Consider the following 23,008-nt stretch of genomic DNA (forward strand, 5'->3'; position numbering starts at 1 on the left):
TAAAAAGAAAATTGACATTTGTAAATGACCTTTGACCTTTCATGATGACCTTGACCTTAATATTCCACAAATTAAAATGTGCAGCTCCATATGCATTTGAGAAGTTGTTACAATGTTATAGTGTATAGTATATGAGCGATTTTGATCCATATATTTGACCCTTGACCTTGAAGGATGACCATGACCTTTCACCACTCAAAATGTGAAGTTCCATGAGATACACATGCATGCCAAATATGAAGTTTCTATGTTCAATATTGCAAAAGATATGGCAAATGTTAAAGTTAAGTGATTTTGACCCAACAAACACACAAACTAACAAACAAACCAACCGACAGGGCAAAAACAATATGTTCCCCACTATAGTGGTGGGGTACATAAAAAAAAAACGGGTCATCTGATAAGCCTGGAGGGCGGCATATTCATTAAATGTATATTTACATGTACAAACATGTCTGTAGTTGCTTTGTACCATTGAAATAATATTGTTTTTAATATTTTTGCATTTAAATGAACTTTATAATGACAACAAGTGCTTTGTGAGCTTACTGATTAATGAACACAATTTTATATTATGTTTTTTTAAATTGTTTGTATCTGTTTTTATATTGAATTTGCTCATTCCCATCTATAGTGTTTTATGATACTATCCGTTGTTTCCTTGTTTATATTTTTTAAGATAATCTATTTATCTGTCAATCTGGTTTGATAACACTGTTAAAAAGAGCACTTTGACAGAAAGTATTTTATTCCCCCCAAAGTTCAGACACAGAAAGCCAATAGACTATGGTACCGCAAATCAGAAACACGTCTTGAAGTCCGGTGCATGTTTTTCAAGGGGTAAAAATGATCCATCATCCAAGCTTTAGTGAAGGATGATGGGCATTATTTGAGTAAAGCCGGAGGCTGAGCATGTATACTTAGCATATCGGGATGACGATATCGAGTGATCCGCATTTTAAATAACGCGCTTAAAAACACCACGTGACTCACCTACATACCCGGATATTCAACCAGATTTTACCATTCTTTAAAACTGTTTTGTTGCTTTAAAATCGTACACAAGCACAAAGGGAAGGGAAAAAAGTTGATCAAACTTCAATCAACCGAAAAGCCATATATTAAATTATATTCTCAGAATACATAATATAATTTCATAAAGAAGGGTGGGAGTATACATGCTCAGCCTCCGGCTTTACTCAAATAATGCCCATCATCCTTCACTAAAGCTTGGATGATGGATCATTATTTTCCGTAAAGCCTCCGGCTTTCACATGTATACTTAGCATCTTTAAATCTAGCAACAAAACTGAACACAAACAATAACAACGGTGAGTATCTTTTACTCAAGACTTCCATCATAACTATCATTATCAATCATTTATGGATGTAACACTACAGACATTTTCACAGGAGATTCAACCCTGTTAAAACAAATCAACACAACATTTTGGATATGCAATCTTCATCAACACATTTCATTACTAGTTTAAAATAATAATTATTAACTACCTAACACAGCGTCATTAATTGACACTGATTTATCTACTCTAGTTATAAAAATTCTTATCAAATTTCCAGTCTGGAGTTTTGAAAAATGCCCACGAAGGATCATCCTTTATTATATGCTGCAGAAGTAGCTGCAGATGTAAACACACAAGCCTTAAAAATTATAATGTCTATACCAGAAGTTGTAAGACTTTCCTTAGCCATCTATCCGCAGTACAAGTGGTAACTGTCTCATAGGTTACATAAAACACTAACAAAAAATATACATTTCTAAAGGCTTTCTAAAGGCTTCAGTACATTTTACATAAAACAACACGGTATGCATAACATACAATTTCTCATAATGAAATTTTCTAAAACTAACAGATAATTATTATGCTTATTAGTGATTATGAGATGATTAGGAAACACAAAACACACATTATTATTACTTGTCTTCATATAGCCTAAGTGTGTTAAGTAACACTAAAGTCTAAGCCCTGGGACGCAGGATAATGCTATTAAAGCAGACACCTAAAGTGTCATCATTTTCATAGTCAGTTTATTTAATGGATACAAAGACCATAAAATTTGAGAACAGTACTCACACTCATGTGAATATATATATCTAGGAAGAACTGGCCAAATATTAAATATTCCTACATAAATTTAGTTATAAAAAATATATTGGAACACCAAATGTAACCATTGTAATAGCATTGCATAATGAGTATTTAACACTAAATAGGATTTCTAATCCTCATGGAGGTCATACACCACTACACCTTCAGTCATTTGAAAGGGACTGTAAAGCCATTGAACCACACCATAAATACCACTTTTTCCAGGTCAAACGATATTGATTCCTTGTCCATGGTATATAGGCTGACAGGGCAATTTCTGCAGTTCTTTGTGAAACTCCCCAACTCGACAATGATTGCCGGATATAGTCACCACGACCATCTTCAATGAATGAATGAGAGGATGCACCATGCTGCTGTGCGGATGAAACAATAGGTCCAGATGTCTCAGTAACCTGACTGGCAAAGAAATTATATTAGACAATACCAATGGATACCATGATTATATTAGACAATACCAATTGATACCGTGATCAACTTTTCCAAACAGGACAAACTAAAAATGACTGTTATACTTCATCAGAAATAATCATATTGCATATTTTGCCAATCAGATTAAATGGTTGAAAATATAAGGCTACATACCACTACAAGACATATAAAATACATCAACACCATAAGACCCTAGTTCTGGGAACCATTAAACAAATGTATCTATGTATTAAGCCTAGACGCAAAAAGGTCTGTATCTGACTAAAACAGGTGTCTTCAACTTTTAGAAAAAATATCAGATTTAATATCCACTATGTGGAGTTTGAAAACTTTTTAGAATAAAAATCTGCTTAAATATTAGTATTTCCTGGAATATGAATTGCTGAAATAAAAAATATTTGTGTATATTAAAACACCAAATCCAAATGCCTTATACCAAGCAATCCATAGGACCTTAATTCATTGCTCCCATATCTGTAATATAAGACACAGAAGTAACATTAACACTTTGTATCTTAATGTGAATATCACAGTGACAAGAAAATGAGGATTGCAAAGAATAAAAGATGGAAATAGCTCCAAATAATTAATAGAATGTTACATACACTATTCTTAACTCCATCTACCATATGCATATTGTTCACTATATCTGCAACATAACAAACCCATCCTTCCATAGAGGCATCAGTTGCTAAGTGAAACAAAATATCCTTTTGCCTTATAGTCTTTCCATTTCCAGAGACCACAATAGTTATCCACAGTTTTAACTCCTCCTTACTTCCATTACTCAAATATGTACCTTTATCAAAGTCATTAATATCCCCATGACCTCTAAACTTATCGCGCTCTTAGCTTCTATAATACAAAGGCGCCTCTAGAATAGCAAAAAATGCATTAACTACATGGTATCTGCCTGTGAAGGAAACAATTTCTCGTACTCTCACATGCCTTGTATGCAATACAGTTTCATAATCAGTCACAATCTTCTGTGCTATGCCCTCTGTTAAAACACCATAAACCAGACGGTATCAATGACAAAACCAAAATGACTACTAATCACTATTATCTGCGAAGGCTGTAATACAGATATTTAATTATTTATAATTAATCCTAAAAATTTCAATATGTCTAGAATCCGGTTTGAATTTTATAAACAGGTCTCTTTAATTTGATGCATATTAATTGAAACATCTAGAGTATAATATAAACACATGATTTCCATAAATCTAAACCAAGCATGTATTGGCTGTAAATTTATGTTAACAATTTTGGAGCTGGCGCTAAATTAGGCGTCAGGCAAACAAACTTATAGAGTTCCATTCAATCCGAAAATAAATTCTTTGATCATGTTCACTCCAAGGTACTTAAAGTATATGTATCCTGCAGATCTATACTCTAAAATAATCATTCTTCTGAATGAGATCCAAAAACATTTATAACATTTCTTATTTACAGTGCTCATAAACAATTAATTCATTAGATATTTCAAATTAATTACTGGTCTATAATTCTCATTTGCTTTAGGCACTATGAAAATATTAGAAATAAACTGATTGTTTTCATCACTTGACTGTACAATCGCTCCTTTTTTAAGTAAAAGATTTACTTCCTCATTAACAAATAATATTTGATCAAAACTAAATGGAATTTCATTTGAAATAATGTTTAGCCAGGAATAGTCAGAAAAATCCAGGAGTCTAGTAAAAATTTCTCCCATTTTTGCACGTGATACTTAAATTTTCCCTCAGTGCATACCAATAGTTTATTGACTGGTCAGCCATAGTAACAGTAGCATTGGGAATAGTCTACTTATCTAAAGGCACCGCATGATCGAGTTGCCCCTATGTATGAACCCCTTTGAGGGTATGGTGAACCTAATGGCATTAGGAGGTTCAAAACTTCCAATGAAAGTTGCAGGATGAAAAAACTTCTACCCAGAGAGCGTCTTAAGGGTCTTGCATAGAACGCTCGCATTCTCATATCATTCACAAAGCAAAACAATTGTCACAGTTAAGAATTTCTTTGCTAATATTATCACCAAACTGCATTGATGAAACTGGTGTATTAACATTACACAGATTTGAATACTTTTTGTTTACATTTGGTCTTATCATATACCTGCGCCTAAGAGATAGATTATATAGTACATTATGGTCATATAAGAGACTAAATTAATAACCTCAGGACTATTAGCAATCTGTGTCCTTACCATATTGGCCAACTTAATAATAGGCACAATCCCTGTTGCCACGGCGCTAAATTCTAAATCTCCACCATGTCCTGATTTTGTGACCTTGCCCTTTTTCCTAGGACTTTCCAAATTTCATTGTTAATCAAAGGTGCACCCAGATACAAACAATTATCTGGTAATTTATATTTTAAAAAACAATTGAATCAGTGTCACACTGAACAGAACAAACGGTGTTAATCAAATTAGCCAAATATTGGGGAATGGCAACTTCCTTTTCAAGTGCCCTTAAAATTTGGCAAATCCCCAAAAACCTCTGAGGAGGGATCATTGTCAAAACCATCAAACACGTCTGCTGAGAACTCAGCCCAGTATTCTTTTTATTATAATTATATTATTTTACTATAAGTGAACATTATTGTCACTATCATAATGGTCCATTTTCAAATGGACGTTTGGTCAATTGTATAAATTATGCCCATAATAGTGGGTAATGTCATCATTTTCCGTGACTACGTCATCGGAATTTACTCCAAAAGCAATTTCAAATTGTCAATTTCTTGCTTGGACAATTTAGAAAAAGAAAACACATTGGAATTCATTATTGGATTGATGCACGTGCTCATAGAAGCTGACGACATATTTCTGTCAGTCTTTTAACTTACTTTTTGAATAAATTACACATATATATAAGCAACCTTTTAGCAAACAACTGCCTTGCCTTTCGTTTTATTAATAACTATAAACTATAATGTCCTTCTGAGAACAAATGACAATAAAAAATCATCACATCCAAAATCCGAAATTTCGGACAGTGTTTTCCGATGCACGTGCTCATAGAAGCTGACGACATATTTCTGTCAGTCTTTTAACTTACTTTTTGAATAAATTACACATGTATTATAAGAAACCTTTGAGCAAACAACTGCCTTGCCTTTCATTTTATTAATTACTACATACTTTAATGTCCTTCTGGGAACAAATGGCAATAAAAAATAATCACATCCGAAATCCGAAATTTCGGACAGTGTTTTCCGCGAGCAAAGCTCGTCAGATATTTTTGCTCTAATTATTGCCAAACAAATTAAATACTAGGACTACGTCCTTAGTAAGGCAGTATTAAACAATAAAAACGATAGATACAATCAATTTCAACAGGAATTTACCTACCTGTCCAGAGAACGAACCACTCGACAGAACGCCAAATCGAAGAATGGTAAAATCTGGTTGAATATCCGGGTATGTAGGTGAGTCACGTGGTGTTTTTAAGCGCGTTATTTAAAATGCGGATCACTCGATATCGTCATCCCGATATGCTAAGTATACATGTGAAAGCCGGAGGCTTTACGGAAAATAATGCTCAGATGTTGGCCCGTAAAATAGATAAGGGGCAGTATTAATACTATTTGAACATTTTTAAGATATTTAATTTAACCAAGGCTGCAATATCTGTTGGTAAAGCACTGGGCTACAAATCGATGATATTAGGTTTGATTCCAGACCAGCTGATCATAAAATTACTTATAGTCACTTATAAAGTTATTAAAGAAAATTTCTTAAAAAAATGCCAGTTTAAGCCTGTTATATGGCTTAGATTTCTTGATGACATTTTCATGATTTGGAACCATTAGAAAAAAACATAAATTTTCAGAGAAATTAATAGTTTTCATCAGCAATTAAATTTTCATACAATTTTTCTAAGGAAAGTGCTGTTTTTTAGATGTTAATATTTCTAAGGATGAAAATGGTTGCATTCAAACATCAGATCATGAAAAGAATACTAATTGTCATCAAAATATTGAATATTCTTTATGCCATCCTATGTCTTGTAAAGCGAATATTCTATTTTCACAGGCTTAACGGTATAGAAGGATCACTTCTAATAATGATACCTATACAAAAGAACTGACTCATCTCAATGATATTTTTCTTGCAGGTAATTATCCAAAAGAGGGAATAGACAAAGCGCTAAAAAAGCGTCAATGCTATCTATGAAAGATGCACTAGAAGTTAGTGTTAAAAAGTCAGCCAATATGAAAATTATCCCATTTGTATGTTTTTACAACCCTTCACTGCCCAACATTGGGAAAATTCTTAACAATTACTGGAATTTGCTTAAGTTATCTCTTAATGAGAGTGTGAAACAAGTATATAGTCATAAGCCATTAGTGGCGTTCAAAAGACCCAGAAACTTACAGGATATCTTAGTACATACAAATCTTAATAATAATAAAAATAGAAAAATCCATTCAGTAATGAAGTGCAACAGAAAACGATGCACACATTGTAATTATATTACAGAAACAAATGGTTTTACCAGCTCTACATTGGGTTAACAATTTACTATTAAGAATAATTTAAATTGTGCATCATGAAGTGTTACTTGATAACATGTAAAAAATGTCTCAAACAATATGTTGGTCAAACTAATCAAAAATGTAGTCAAAGAATGAATAGCCATAAATTTGACATTGGACATTTTCCCGACAGTTTAACAAATGTCTCAGAACATTTTAATTCTGCTGGACAAAGCATTGATGATTTTTCTTTTGTTCCTATTGAAGAAATACAAAATAACTGGAAACGCCTATGAAAAGAATGTTCTTGGATGCATTACCTAGGTACTAAAACTCCCCTAGGTATGAATTCTAAAGTTCTCTTCTAATTTTCTAGTTTTTAAGGTAGTTTTTACTGGTTCATTCAACATTTTCGCGTTCAAACTGCATTTTTCCAGTAATTTTGTATCATAATTGATCCTACTTTAATAATCTAGTTAATTAGATAACATATACATATATGAACTATATGCTTTTTATATTGATGTTATATATTATTTTGGTTATATGTTAATTTTAATGCTAAATAGTATGTAACACTTTGACGTTGTTGCAATTGACTTCATGGGAATGTGACTTCATTTCCTTTATTATAACAAAATGTTTACTCCTGATGAAGGTCTAAATTGACCGAAACGTTGAGTGAATAGATATTTTAAAAAACAAAGAAGTTGTTTCTCTGTTTTATATAATTATTTATAAAGTCATTAAATTTCATAATCTCTGAATAAAGAAGGAAATTTCTAAGATAATGACACAAACATAGGCACTAAGTATTGGTAAACCAGCTCAGCTAGGAAATAAGTGTGAGTAGCTTGTTGACTACCTAGATATAACTGAAATAATGTCAGGTACAATAAAAGAGGAATGAACTTATTTTTTCTTCTAATGTCAAGAATTTTCCATAAACATGCTCATCTTCCACTAACCTTGATCTCAAGATCATCTTGTAGTTCTGCTGTCAATATTTCGGGTAGGCTATCATCTAATGACGCAGGTTTTGACACAGTAGATATGGTAACATTGCTGCTATGTGAAGTGTGAAGAACAGAATTCCCTTCCATGTCATTGGGTTTACCAACATCATGTTTGTCAGATGAACAATATTCGGAATAAGGAGAGGGTGCATCAGTAACAACAACTTCACCCACGTCAGTGATATCAACTTCATCCACGTGTTCAATCATAATTTCAACAGAGGCTTCATCAACAACTTTATCATTCACATCAGCCACTTCATAATTGCTAACAGAAACTTCTGACTGGCCAGATGGACCAACATGTTGACAGTGTTCTGCTTCACTTAGCTCAGGGACAACAACAGATTCACACCTTGCCGACCCGTCACAAGTGATTGATTTACCAGGCTTTGTTGATCTTACACACTGAACATCATCCCCAACATCACCCTGAACACTTTCATCATTTAAAATAACTTCATATGTATCATTGTTATCACCCGTACCAACACACTGATCCACTTCAAGAGTATCAAGTTCAAAAATCTCTGTGTCTACCAGTCTTGTACTGTTATCAATCTGTTCATCCATCACTTCTAGTGCATAATCTTCATTTCTTAAGCTTATGCTTCTTTGATTTTTTAAAGCCTCCACATATATCTTCATGTTGTTATTTTCTTTTTCATCACTGGAAATAGCATTTCCGTTCAGTCCTATAGCATGTTCGCCTTCCAAGCTTACTTCGTCCTCAACAGTGGTTATTTTTTGGCAAATAACTCCCTCAAAACAGTCAATATGTTCTGTTTCATGAATTGAACTAAAGGCATGCTCTTTTAAAGGCTCAACAATGCACTTGTTTTCTTCCTTGCATTTCATTTCACCATCCTTATTCCCCACCATGTCATTACGATGAGCAGATGTTTTATCAACATCTGCAATGAGGCCAACTTCCTCTGTTGACTTGTCAATGTGCTCATCTATAGAATTGTTGTTCCCTTCAAATTTCTCAAGACTTACTTGCAATAAATCTTTATTTTTGTTACACTGTGTTGTGACCAAAGCTACGCCACTCATTGTGTCCTTGGCACTGGAATTGAAAAGAATCACATCGTTAATTTTGTTTTTCTTCCCCTAGCTGTTCCTGTAAAATGGCCCATTTCAAATTTTTGTTTTCCAATTGTCAGGATCAAAATATTTCAATATTGGAATTGTATAATTATGTTTTTATTCTTGACAAGGCCTGCATGTTTTTTGTATATAAAATGTCATTATATTTTTTTAAGGCATAATAATAACGGAATAATGGAGTTTTACTTGTTTTATTTGTATAATCTGTCAAGTATTCATTTTATTGTTGCTTAACACAAAGAATAGATCTAGTTTTATCAATGCTCAGTTAAAAGTTTATTTTTATAATCACAAAAAGATAATATCAATGAACAGGTATCAGGCGCAAAACAAACAAGGGCTGTTTGTAAAACATGCATGCCCCCATATGGGCTCTCAGTTGTAGTGACAGCCATTTTGTAAATATGTTTTTTGTCACTGTGACCTTTACCTTTGACCTAGTGACCTGAAAATCAATAGGGGTCATCTGTGAGTCATGATCAATGTACGTATCAAGTTTCATGATCCTAGGCATAAGTGTTCTTGAGTTATCATCCGGAAACCATTAAACTATTTCGGGTCACCGTGACCTTGATCTTTGACAGAGTGACCTGAAAATCAATAGGAGTCATCTGCGAGTCATGAAAAATCTACCAATCAAGTTTCATGACCCTAGGCATAAGCATTCTTGATTTATGATCCAGAAACCATTTTACTATTTCGGGTCACCGTGACCTTGACCTTTGACCTAGTGACCTGAAATCAATAGGGGTCATTTGCCAGTACTGATCAAACTACCTATCAAGTTTCATGATCCTAGGCATAAGCGTTCTTGAGTTAACATACGGAAACCATTTTACTATTTCGGGTCACCGTGACCTTGACCTTTGACCTTGTGACCTGAAAATCAATAGGGGTCATCTGCGAGTCATGATGAATGAACCTATGAAGTTTCATGATCCTAGGCATAAGCGTTCTTGAGTTATCATCCGGAAAACATTTTACTATTTCGGGTCACCGTGAGCTTGACCTTTGACCTAGTGACCTGAAAATCAAAAGGGGTAATCTGCGAGTCATGATCAATGTACCTATCAAGTTTCATGATCCTAGGCAAAAGCGTTCTTGAGTTATCATCCGGAAACCATTTAACTATTTCGGGTCACCATGACCTTGACCTTTGACCTGAAAATCAATAAGGGTCATTTGCGAGTCATGGTCAATCTACCTATCAAGTTTCATGATCCTAGCCATAAATGTTCTTGAGTTATCATCCGGAAACCATTTTACTATTTTGGGTCACTGTGACCTTGACCTTCGACCTAGTGACCTGAAAATCAATATCAGTCATGATCAATCTACCTATCAAGTTTCATGATCCTAGGCCCAAGCGTTCTTGAGTTATCATCCGGAAACCATCTGGTGGACGGATAGACAGACCGACCGACAGACCGACATGTGCAAAACAATATACCCCCTCTTCTTCGAAGGGGGGCATAATTAGTATCAGTAGTAAAGAAGATTCTTCAATGAGTTAAAAGAACATGACATTATAACGTGAGTTAAAAGAACATGACGACATTATGACGTGCAGTACTGCTATTTGCATGCACACTATCAGGGAATAATCTAGAATTTACTATCTATGGGTCCCTGAACTCGCAGATTTTAGACCAATGAGTCCCAGGCCAAAATTAATGAGTCCACTTTGAAAACGAATGGGTCCAAAATTTTGAAAGATACCAAGTAGTGAAGAAAATATGTCTAAATCACACTAGCTCAATAACTATACTTGCATTAAATTTGTAATAATCTCAAAAACTTGTTGAAACAAAAAAACAAAACAAATTCAGAGTTATCACTATCTTGTTTGTCTTAGCAATAGGCTATAACATTATCTGTTACATGAATGTAACCTGTTATAACATTTCAACTTGATTCAAATCGATGATAATATTATTGTTATTATCCGAATTGCGAGCATGATAATATTATTGTTTACGTCCGAATTGCGAGCCATTGACCTACCATTATTAAAGTTTAGATTTGTTTGTTTTGGATTAAGCTTCAACACCTTATTTCGGAGGCATTTTTTCTGTATTATTTATGACTAAGTTACACAAAGTTAAAGCAGGTTTTCATCCGGGGACTCGATAAAATATCATAACACATTCTATTTAAAAGGTCCATTCTAATTGGTACGTATTATACAGCAGCGGCTCGACTAGAGCCAATCAAAAGACTTGCTGGAGTCTTCAGGCCACATTCGGTTAAACTCTGCGTTCATTGCTACACTTTTGACTCATACACAAGAAAGTTCGTACTTATTGTAATTCGCGTATGCTTTAACGGATACAGTTCAGCAATGCGTCCGAGTGGACGCACATATTTCAAAACGATGCGTCTATTTCGATATTTGTGCGTCATAGACGCGGAACGCACATGTAGATTATTCCCTGCACTATGGGGAGAGGTACTGTGGATAGAGGTACAAAGGAGAGAGGAACTGTTGAGAGGTACTGTTGAGAAAGCTACTGTGGAGAGAGGTACTAGGGAGAGTGGTACTAGGGAGAGAGGTAATGCAAAGAGAGATATTGTTATGCCGCTGATTTAGTGTTTGAGACGCAGTTCCTCGTTGATTGGGGAAGACACACAAAGGCAACTCACAAAGTGTTTATTTTCACAAAGTATTTTAACCGCAATGATAACAAAAGTCCATAACACAGTTCTGACACACAGTTTTAATTATTAAGTTAAATAAATGTTTTATTAGAATGTTTTCCTATAATTTTTAATGAAGTATATCACACAGAAAATCACAAAGTCAATTGTCACACAGTAAGGCTAAAGTCTATATATTTTTCATGTTCAATATTCTTCAGTTTTATATCAAATTTCTAAACAGTTGTCTAGACCATAGTGAATGGCTTTATATTTATTTATCAATCAAGAATATCAATTTAAGAATATTAAGTTGTAATTAGCTTAGGATGCTTGGGTATTATGGGATAACATTATGTAAAATAAGCTGTCATTGTTTGCTTAAAGCTAATGGCTTGAAATTATGATGACTGGGTATTATTAACAATATCATGTACAATTGGCCGCATTAATCTTAAATAACAGCACTGCAAATGTAACTATTTTACTTTTAAATTGAAACTAAATTATATGTAAACTTAGCAGTTAAAAATATGTTGTATTAACATATAACTTTAAACTAAAACTAAATAACACTTAAATATTATAACTAAATAATATTTAACTTTAATAAAATTATTGATCAATCATTATGTAATTTGGGGTGCATAACACTATTTAACTTTAATAAAATTATTGATCAATCATTATGTAATTTGGGGTGCATAACACTATTGTTGAGACAGGAACTGTTGAGAGATTAACTGTTGATAGAGGAACTGTTGATAGAGAAACTGTGGAGAGAGGTTCTGTGAAGAAAAGAACTGTGGAGAGAGGAACTGTTGAGAGAGAAACTATGTAGAGAGGTACTTTGGAGAGGTACTATGGAGAGAGTAACTGCAGAAAGAAGTACTGTTGAGAGAGGTACTATGGAGAGAGGTAACGTGGAGAGGGGTCCTGTGGGAGAGACTCAGAGAGGTACTGTGGAAAGAGGAACTATAGAGAGAGGTAACATGGCACGGGCAGAGGCCGACGCATATCCCCACGCCGCATGTTTGACCAAGGGGGCACCCCAGGGTTGGTAATGGGGCCATGCATAGTTGAGATTGACCGTATTTTCATAAGAGATGTTCAGTACCAATTGGAAGTGAATCAGTGTAGAAATGAAGAAGTTAATGTAAAATAACAAATAACAAGAGATGTGTTTGTCATAAACACAATGCCCTCTCCCGATTTATAAAAAAAAATCATTTGGCAGGTTCATTACTTACCTCACTTTAAAGCTTATTACTTCCCTTGGATTAGTTTTTTTTACCTTTGAGTTTGCCAGAAACACAATGCCCCCTCCTGCGCCGCTTTTATTTTTTATATCATTTGGCAGGTTCATTACTTACCTCCCTTTAAAGCTTTTTATTCTCTTGGTGTTTTTGTTTACCTTTGAACTTGAAGTATGACCTTGACCTTTCACCACTCAAAATGTGCAGCTCAATGAGATACACATGCATGCCAAATATCAAGTTGTTATCTTCAATATTGCAAATGTTATGGCCAATACACCATACTGGGTGCATAACAATTTGTGAAAATCTCTGACCCGGCCCCACCCCAACCCCCATAACTTTTGACACAGGGGTCAGATCAAAATTCCAAATAGTACAGGGTCGCACATAATTATGCTCATAGCTACCATGTGTGTAAGTTTCAAGGTTCTAGTACATATAGTGTAGGAGGAGATAGTGGCCAGGACGGAAGGACAGACGGACTGACAGACGGCAGAGATAACCACAATATCCTAATGCTTTTAAAAAAGCATGGGGATAACAAGTGATGTGTTTGTCAGAAACACAATGCTCACTAATGCGCTGCCTTTTATTTATTTATTTATTTTTATCATTTGGCAGGTACATATAATTATCTCCTTTTGAAGCTTATTACTTCCCTTGGATTTGTGTTTATCCATGAAGGATGGCCCTGACCTTTCACCCCTAAAAATGTGCAGCTCTATTAGATACACATACATGGCACATGTCAAGTTGCTATCTTCAATATTGCAAAAGTGATGACCAAGGTTAAAGTTTTGAGACAGACACACAAACACACACACACATACAATGACAGACAGACAGGCCAAAAACAATATACCCCCGGCCCGATCATTCGATCCAGGGGCATAAAAACACTAATTTTCAATTTTGTGCCATGATTTTTCCCAATCCAAAGGCACCCGGCCCAATTCCACAAATGGTGAAATAAAACACTGGGAAAGAGGCAAAAGGTACTGTGGAGATAGGTACTGTAGATAGAGGTAACAGTGGAGAGGTACTGTGGAGAATTTTGGTACTGGGAAAAGAGGTACTCTTGCGATATGTACTATGGGTGTAGAGAGGTATCATTGATGAAGAGAGGTACTATGGATAGAGGTACTGTGGTGTTTTAATATCCTCATTTTTTTAAAGCATGTGGGCATGTATCAAAAAAACATTGGATGGCAGAGAATACATTTTTATTTATACATTTATTTTAATTTGATGGTAACTAGGACACATTAAGTATAAAGTAATTTGATTATTCCTATTATAACTAGAGAATAAATAGAAGTATAATTTAAATAAATTCTGCTTTAAAAGAGAGATTATGCATTGTTTACCATGATTCTATATTTAGGGGAAATACAGACATTATGCCCCTTATATCCACTAGTTATATTCATTTAACACTCATAGAATAAGATTTAAATAACAAAATCTTTCTCATTGCTAAAAAATCAGCTAAGCATTTACAAAAACATCATGCTCATATACAATAATAACTGTTGTGATTTGAACAGAACTACCATTACTTTCATTCAAATACTACATTGTAGAAAAACTGATTACTTTCTTGCTTCTACTTGGTCATTGTTTTAGTCTTCTAAAATGTGTAATCTATTGTTTCAATTTCAAATATAAATTACCGGTAATCATTTCCAGTAGAAGTTGACCTCTGTTCCATCAATTATATAATAATTGTCAAAGTTGCATGTATTTCTATAAATTTATATTCCATTACACACTTTTTATCCAGATGTTTATGAATTATGAATTAAACAGGGTATATAAAAGGAAAATAAAGTTTTTTTTATTTTCAAAATAGGTATTAATAAAATGGTTATTAATGACATAGGCCTTATTACTTTAAACGCTAAATCAAATATTTGTTTTTTATAAACATAAAAAAGTGTCCCTTTCAAGAACAGAAAATTAGTAGTAAAAGTACAATCTCTATACACATGCTCACTGTCACTGCCAACATCAATATTATTGTTCTAAAGTTTAATAGTTTTTTTAGCTTTAGAGTTTGAATCAAACTGGATGCAAACATATTTTTGCATGGAATATTACATCAAAATATAATATTTACTAGATTTATATATATATGCTTAAAATAAGAGAACATGGATTGTTTTGCTATATATCTATATCTATATCTCTCTCTATATATATATATATAAATATATATATATATATAAATATATATATATATATAAATATATATATATATATATATATATATAAATATATATATATATATATATATATATATATATATATATATATATATATATATATATATATATATATATATATATATATACTGACATTCCCTGTATAGCGGGGTGTCGATACAAGACCTAGTTATGTGGCGACGATATAAAACCTTGTTGCAGGGTGTTTGTATATATGCTATATAAAGACTAACAACTTCAGGACTAAATTCAAATAATTATTATATTTGTGAACAAATTACTTTTGCTACATTTAAGTTCCGTACGATATTTTTGATTGAATCAAATAAGTAATATTGCTAAAATATTAACTACTTTCTGGTTGCTGGAATATAATAATATAATAAAATTAAATTATCTCACACTGTTAACATGTTAATTTATCATCGAAAAGTTAAATTAAATAAGCAAACTTGTGATAATGATGATGATTATGATAATAATAATAATAATATTATTATTATTATTATTATTATTATCGAGTCCCGTAATTTTGAATTTACCCTAAATCCTATAATTATTTTCGTTTTTTAATAATAATAATAATAACAATAAATATTATAATAATAAAATAATAATAATAATAATTATTAGTATTATTATAATTATAATAAATATTATTATCATTATAATTATTTTATAATAATAAAAATAATAATAATTATTATTATTATTATTATTATTCTTATTACTAGTACAACTACTACTACTATTAATATAAACATAATCATTAGAGTAAATTCAAAACTACTGAACTCCATAATCATATTATTAATGATGACATTTATATTACATGTTAACATTTTTCACTATAAATATTTTGCGTACTTTAAAATGGATTTTCTTTGATATAAAAAAATGGATACTAGAACATTTGTATGGTATGCCATTTTTAAGGTATAGAAGACGGAATTTTTTAATGTTTTTATACCCTTCCGTAAAAAACTACAACATATAATTATTATATTTAACATCTTCCATTTTTGTTCTGACGTAATTCAACGGAAGTTTATTTTCAGAGGTATACTACTTTCCGTAAAAGTGTAATTTGTAAATAGAGTTCCTCGCTGGAGGGCGTACATATTACCATGGTGGTCTGTGGATTTCTTTTAAAATAAGTTATAGTTTCCTTGCAGAAATGAAAACTATGACGAGACCAGATAAGTCTTGCGCTTGACCAGATACTTCGTTCTAGGTTATAGGTCATGATAAATATTAAAGTTAAAAGACCAATTAGACACACAGTATCCCTAACGGAGTCGTATTTTCCAATGCCCTGATCACATGGAATACAATGTATATCAGACACCACTTATAGAAAACGTGTCTGGATAATGACTTTCGCATACTATTGAAAAATATCAGAACAAAAATTACCAAGTTACTTTGATAAAATGAATTGAACATTAATATGTTTAATGTGGTGAACAAAGTGCCAGATTCGGCATCATTCATCTATAAATATAATACAAAATAAATTGCATTTAACAATGTGATATAAGGTTTGGGTAAGTTTTTAATTTATTTCTTTTTTTATAAATCGGTGTTTTGTGCTTATTTGTGATTTTACTTGGATTTAATTATAATTATTGTCATGTTATTATCTTAACGCAGATTACGAGTATGAAGATACAGTAACTTATCAAAAATTCATTGCATTTTAATTCACTACCGATTGTTTATGATATCATGCGTATAGAAAATGCTAGATATATATACGCTTATTTAGCTTCACGTAGAGAACATAAAGCAGAAGCATTGTCGCGTTGAGTTTTCGTGCCGAGAAAGTAAACTTATATGTGCTGACATTTACCCGATATTGTATTTATCCCGCCATTGACTCTTTTTTTTATTTTCGAAAGTAAACGCGAATATAGTTTACGAACAGAGGTGAATATACAGTACGGTGTTCTAACTTGATAATTCGAGTATGCTGATGAAATGCAATATGTGTTTTAGGTTTCTGAGATATACATATAGCTAATAGATAAAGAATAAAAACTTTTGACATTGAAAGTTTATATCATCATTGATTAAATTCTTCTCCACTAATTGGAGATCCTCAACTCGATAAACGATGGGTGCATGTAAATATATATTATACAAGTATAGTAATATTGAATCAAAACAAAACAGAAGTACAGTAGACTTGTATTGTTCACTTTTCATTGACTAACAGTAATTCCGATGTTTACAAAAATCGGGTTCAATGTTCCTTAACAAAACAAATGTAACTACAAAAAATGTTATAAATTAGGACCGCATTGTGGTTTTGAATGCATTCAATATTCACAAGTTTCTTTACATGTATAAATTTAACTTGTCGGTATATCATCTATACAAAATACTCACCTATCTTAACACACAATTCGGAAAACAACGAAAAATAAAACAAATGATGTAAAATAAAACACTCAACCATATTTAATAATAAACAAAACACATTTACTAGTATTATGGTCACGAAAAACAAAATAATAAGGTGAACAGTTTAATTTAATTTGCAAATTACAATGTGAGTAAATATGAGAGTAATATGCAATTAAGTGCAACAAACGCTTTTGGGAACTTGAAAGAAAAAGAAGTTTTTTAACTGAATCATTTTCACTGACTTAGTCATACGAATTTCCATGGCGACCGCAGCGATTGCCAGACTGAGCAGGTTGTGGACAAGCATTTCCATCAGCTTCCCCACCACGTACAGGCACTTCAAGTCCATCGTAGCTTCAATCCTTCTCCATGGCTGCGAGACATGGACGCTTCGAGCGGACACAGAACGCAGGGTACAGGCATTTGAACAAAAATGTCTCTGAAGACTGCTCCGCATTTCCTATACGTAGCACAAGACCAACGAATACGCCGGAACATGACTGCATCACTTGTTGGTCCACAAGAATCCCTACTGGCGACCGTCTAACGACGAAAGCTGGCTTGGCTTGGACACGTTAACAGACACAAGTCTCTGTGCAAGACTGTTTTCCAGGACACGCTAGAGGGAGGTCAATGTCGAGGCCGTCAGAAAAAAAAGAATTGATAATGTAAAAGAGTGGACATCCTTTCCCATAAAAGGATGAATGACTCTCAGCAGCACACAACAGACCTGACGCGAGGAGGATTTTTGTACCGTCGTCCCTCATTTCCCCCGGGATTGATAATGATGATGATGCTGATGATGAATATTGGTGATGCTGCTGCTGCTGATGATGATGATGACATGACGATGATCATGATCATGACGATGTTGATCATGATGATGAAGATGATGATGATGATGATGACGATGGTGATGATGATGATGACTTACCTGATCTTAGTACACTTGGATACACTAATATAATTTCTTTTATAATGCATAGAATTTGCGTTCTCTTATAATACACAGAATTTGCGCATGTATAATGTAAAGTATAACACAATCCAAGATTATTTTATTTTCCCGACGCGGTTTTATTTCTAAAAATATTTTTTTGACGCAATATAATTGCTTAACACTTCTTTCTGTAACTGTAAATTATTAAAATTATAATAAATATGAATTAGAGTTAATACAAACTTACTAAACCCAATAATGATACTATTGAAGATGACACTTATATATATTAAATCTGTTAATTTTAATGTTAATACTTGTATTGTATACAATGTTTAAAGTATCGAAAACGATACAACTTCATATAGCAAGTTATTTGCCTAAAAATGTAGATGCGTGTCTATTATTTTCAAAAATATTTTAATGGGGTCAGAGGTAACCAAACATGAAAGCAGGTTTCAACTCTATTGCTTTGTAACATATTTTTGGGACAAGTCGTTATTTAATCCTAAGCATCACCTGCTATATACTACACATATATAGGTAAGCTCAATTGCACGAAAATATAATAAACTTCAATTACATATTATATACAAATAAAGTTGTTACACATGGTGATCCTTCGCAACATTAAATATCAACATTACCTTGCGTATAATGAATATAAATGATGAAATATGACGGAAAACACTCAGGATATATCGATCAGCGTTAAGTTTAGTGCATAACACGTCATTTCGTAAATACCAGTATACTGGTCTAATTCTTTTCAAAATATGTTAACTATATTTGCGTGGAAGGATGATTTAAAAACTATTACTTTATCTCGATGCATCAAAAGCTTTTGGCTTATCGACAGACAATTGTTGGAAATGGTCCTTGATGAATTAAGAGATCTTAAGATGGCTCCTTGAAACCCGTAAGGATCAAGCCCGGGACCACATGATTGCTAGACAGACACCATTACCATTACGCTACAGCGAACTTAGACCGTTCTTAGATATATAGTTGGAGCTACGCTGTCCTCATGTGGCATAAGACCCATTTTCGCGGGTCATATATTGTGTCATAGCTGTTGCTCATGATACATTAAGTAACAAGAGGGCCATGATGGCCCTGTATCGCTCCACTGTTTTTATGCGAAAAAAACGTGCAATGTAATGGCTTGAAATGTACTCAAGCATGTGACTTTCTCTGTCTATCCCTCGTCCCACTGGGCGCTTAAAGTTGGAAGATGAGCATTTTTATATATGGAAAAAGTTACTACCGTGTTAACTAAACAGACTAAAAAGCCCGGGAATTGTTCCTTTGAAGCACAGTCTCATTGCTCATAACGTAGGTACATTTATCTCTCCAAAAGATATTGTCGTTCTTTCTATTTCACATATTTTTAGATGCTGAAGATCAAATATACGCATTTGATTTGAAACAGATTCACAAGACCCGTAGGAATCAAAATGCCTTAACCCTTTACCAAACGACACATTTTGGAATTTCCCAATTTGAAAAAGGTTGCAGACGACAATTAAATTGTAATGGAATATTAAGGACATAATCAGGTAGGGTAGAAAAAATTGTGATAAAAGGAGAAATTGCTCATCTTGAGCAATTTCTCATTTTATCATAATTTTTTATAAAGTCCTTAGCTATAAACCCGTAAAATCCTGTTGGTGTTTGGTAAATGGGTTAATAATCTTTGGTTCCTTCTTAGAGCCTTTCACACATTTATAACAAATACAATAGAAGCATCTTTCTTTGTAAAGAATCATCTCCAACAAGGGCTGTTTGTAAAACATGCATGCCCCCCCATATGGGCTGTCAGTTGTAGTGGCAGCCATTGAGTGAATACTTTTTTTTGCACTGGGACCTTGACCTTTGACCTAGTTACCTGAAAATCAATAGGGGTCCATCTGTGAGTCATGATTAATGTTACTATGAAGTTTCATGATCCTAGGCGTAAGCTTTCTTTAGTTATCATCTGGAAACCATTTTACTGTGTGAAGTCACCGTGACTTTTGACCTAGTGACCTGAAAGTCAATAGGGGTCATCTGCAAGTCATGATAGATGTACCTATGAAGTTTCATGATCCTAGGCGTAAGCGTTCTTGAGTTATAATAAGTTGAGTCACCGTGACCTTTGACCTAGTGACCTGAAAATCAATAGGGATAATCTGCGAGTCATGATCCATGTACCTATGAAGTTTCATGATCCTATGAATAAGCGTTCTTGAGTTATCATCCAGAAAACATTTTACTATTTCGGGTCACAGTGACCTTGACCTTTCACCTGAGAATCAATATGGGTCATCTGCGAATCATGATCAATGCAACTATGAAGTTTCATGATCCTAGGCATAAAACGTTCTTGAGTTATCATCCGGAAACCATTTTACTATTTCCGGTAACCGTGACCTTGACCTTTGACCTAGTGATCTGAATATCAATAGGGGTAATCTGCGAGTCATGATCAATGTATATATCAAGTTTCATGATCATAGGCATAAGCGTTCTTGAGTTATCATCCGGAAAACATTTTACTATTTCGGGTCACCGTGACCTTGACCTTTGACCTAGTGACTTCAAAATCAGCAGGGGTCATCTGCGAGTCATATTCAATGTACCTTTGAAATGTCATGATCCTAGGCCTAAGCGTTCTTGAGTTATCATCCAGAAACCATCTCGTGGACGGACATACGGATGACGGACGGACCGACATGTGCAAAACAATAAACACCCTATTCTTTGAAGAGGGGCATACATATAATTAACAACCCACACATCCCTTAGACCAACAGGCCTGAGAATATTATGATAATCTAAAGATTATTTCTTATATTTATAAATGTATTAATTAAGTAATACATATGACTTCTAAGATCAATTCATAACTTATATTAAGAAAATTATAAAATGATCAGAAATTTATATGGATCGTTGAGCAATTGACAATCATATCTCCACAATTCATGAGTCACAATTCACAAATGGAACAATGAATCATTAGTTATTAAAAAGCAGCATATAGACAGTTAAGAACATTGCACTTCATTAATTCCAACACCTTCTCTAGGATACAAAGTTTGAGTTTACAATGCAGTATCATATATTGACTTTTATGGAAATAATTATGTTCATGGAAGTTGTGTTTTAAAATCAATAAGATATTATTAAACTGGTTTAAACACTACAAAAAAGACATTAAATAAACATGTCATCCGAAATTTTTTTATCGGGATATATGGTCACTTTCGACATATTTAAAAAAATCCCGACTTTTTTCAGTTTATAAGAAAAACATTCAGAACACATGTTCTTACTTCAATTCCTTTTTAAGCAGTCACCATCTGATCTAAAATGGCACTAAATGACAGGGTTTTATCTCATGTTTACAAGATGTTGTTGTTGTTGGTGGTCACAGCCACACGGTCGCAGTAATCTCCCCTTGTAAACGTCATATGTTCAGTTTTGTGACCTCCCGGGACAGGGTCAAATTTGAGCCCTGGGGAATAATTTGAACAAATTTGGTAGAGAACTATTAGATATCACAACATACCAAATTTAGTAGCCCTAGGCTCTATAATTAAGAACAAGAAGATTTTTTAAGTTTGCACAAAATAGGCCTTATTTAAGCATATGTTCATTTTTGTGGCCCCTGGGGCAAGGTCAAATTTGTTCCCAGGGGCATAATTTGAAAAAAAACTAAGTAGTAAACTATTAGATGTCACTACCTACCAAATTTGATAGAAATAGGCCCAATGGTTATGGACATGAAGATTTTTATAGTTTGCACAAAATGGGCCCAATATAAGCATATGTTCAATTTTGTGAACCCTGGGGAACGGTCAAATTTAATCCCAGGGGCTTAATTTGAACAAACTTGGTAGAGGACTATAAGATGTCATTACATACCAAATTTGGTAGCCCTATGCCATACGGTTATGGACTAGAAGATTTTAAAAGTTTTCTCAAAATAGGACTTATATAAGCAAATTTTCGATTTTTTGACCCCCCAGGGCGGGGTCAAATTTGACCCCAGGGGCATAATTTGAACAAACTTGGTAGAGGACTATTAGATGTCACTACATACCAAATTTGGTAGCCCTAGGCCTAATAGTTATGGACAAGAAGATTTTTAAAGTTTTCACAAAATAGGCCTTATATAAGCAAATTTTCAATTTTTTGACCCCCCGGGGTAGGGTCAAATTTGATCCCAGGGGCTTAATTTGAACAAACTTGGTAGAGGACAATAAGATGTCACTACATACCAAATTTGGTAGCCCTTGGCCCAATGGTTATCGACAAGAAGATTTTTAAAGTTTTCACAAAATAGGATTTATATAAGCAAATGTTCAATTTTTTTACCCCC

The 23,008-nt window shown here is 33.5% G+C and overlaps 1 protein-coding gene across 1 annotated transcript in view; it reads right to left on the bottom strand.

Moving 5' to 3' along the window:
* LOC127838353 (uncharacterized) overlaps positions 1-23,008 on the bottom strand; it is a 145,342-nt gene that overhangs the window by 67,492 nt on the left and 54,842 nt on the right. The window contains exon 3 of the mRNA XM_052366056.1: positions 8,015-9,131. Within this exon, the coding sequence (XP_052222016.1) occupies positions 8,015-9,131 (1,117 nt within the window). The remainder of the gene's footprint in view (positions 1-8,014; positions 9,132-23,008) is intronic.

This window comes from Dreissena polymorpha, chromosome 7 (genome assembly GCF_020536995.1).
Source record: "Dreissena polymorpha isolate Duluth1 chromosome 7, UMN_Dpol_1.0, whole genome shotgun sequence".
Taxonomy (NCBI): Eukaryota; Metazoa; Mollusca; class Bivalvia; order Myida; family Dreissenidae; genus Dreissena; species Dreissena polymorpha.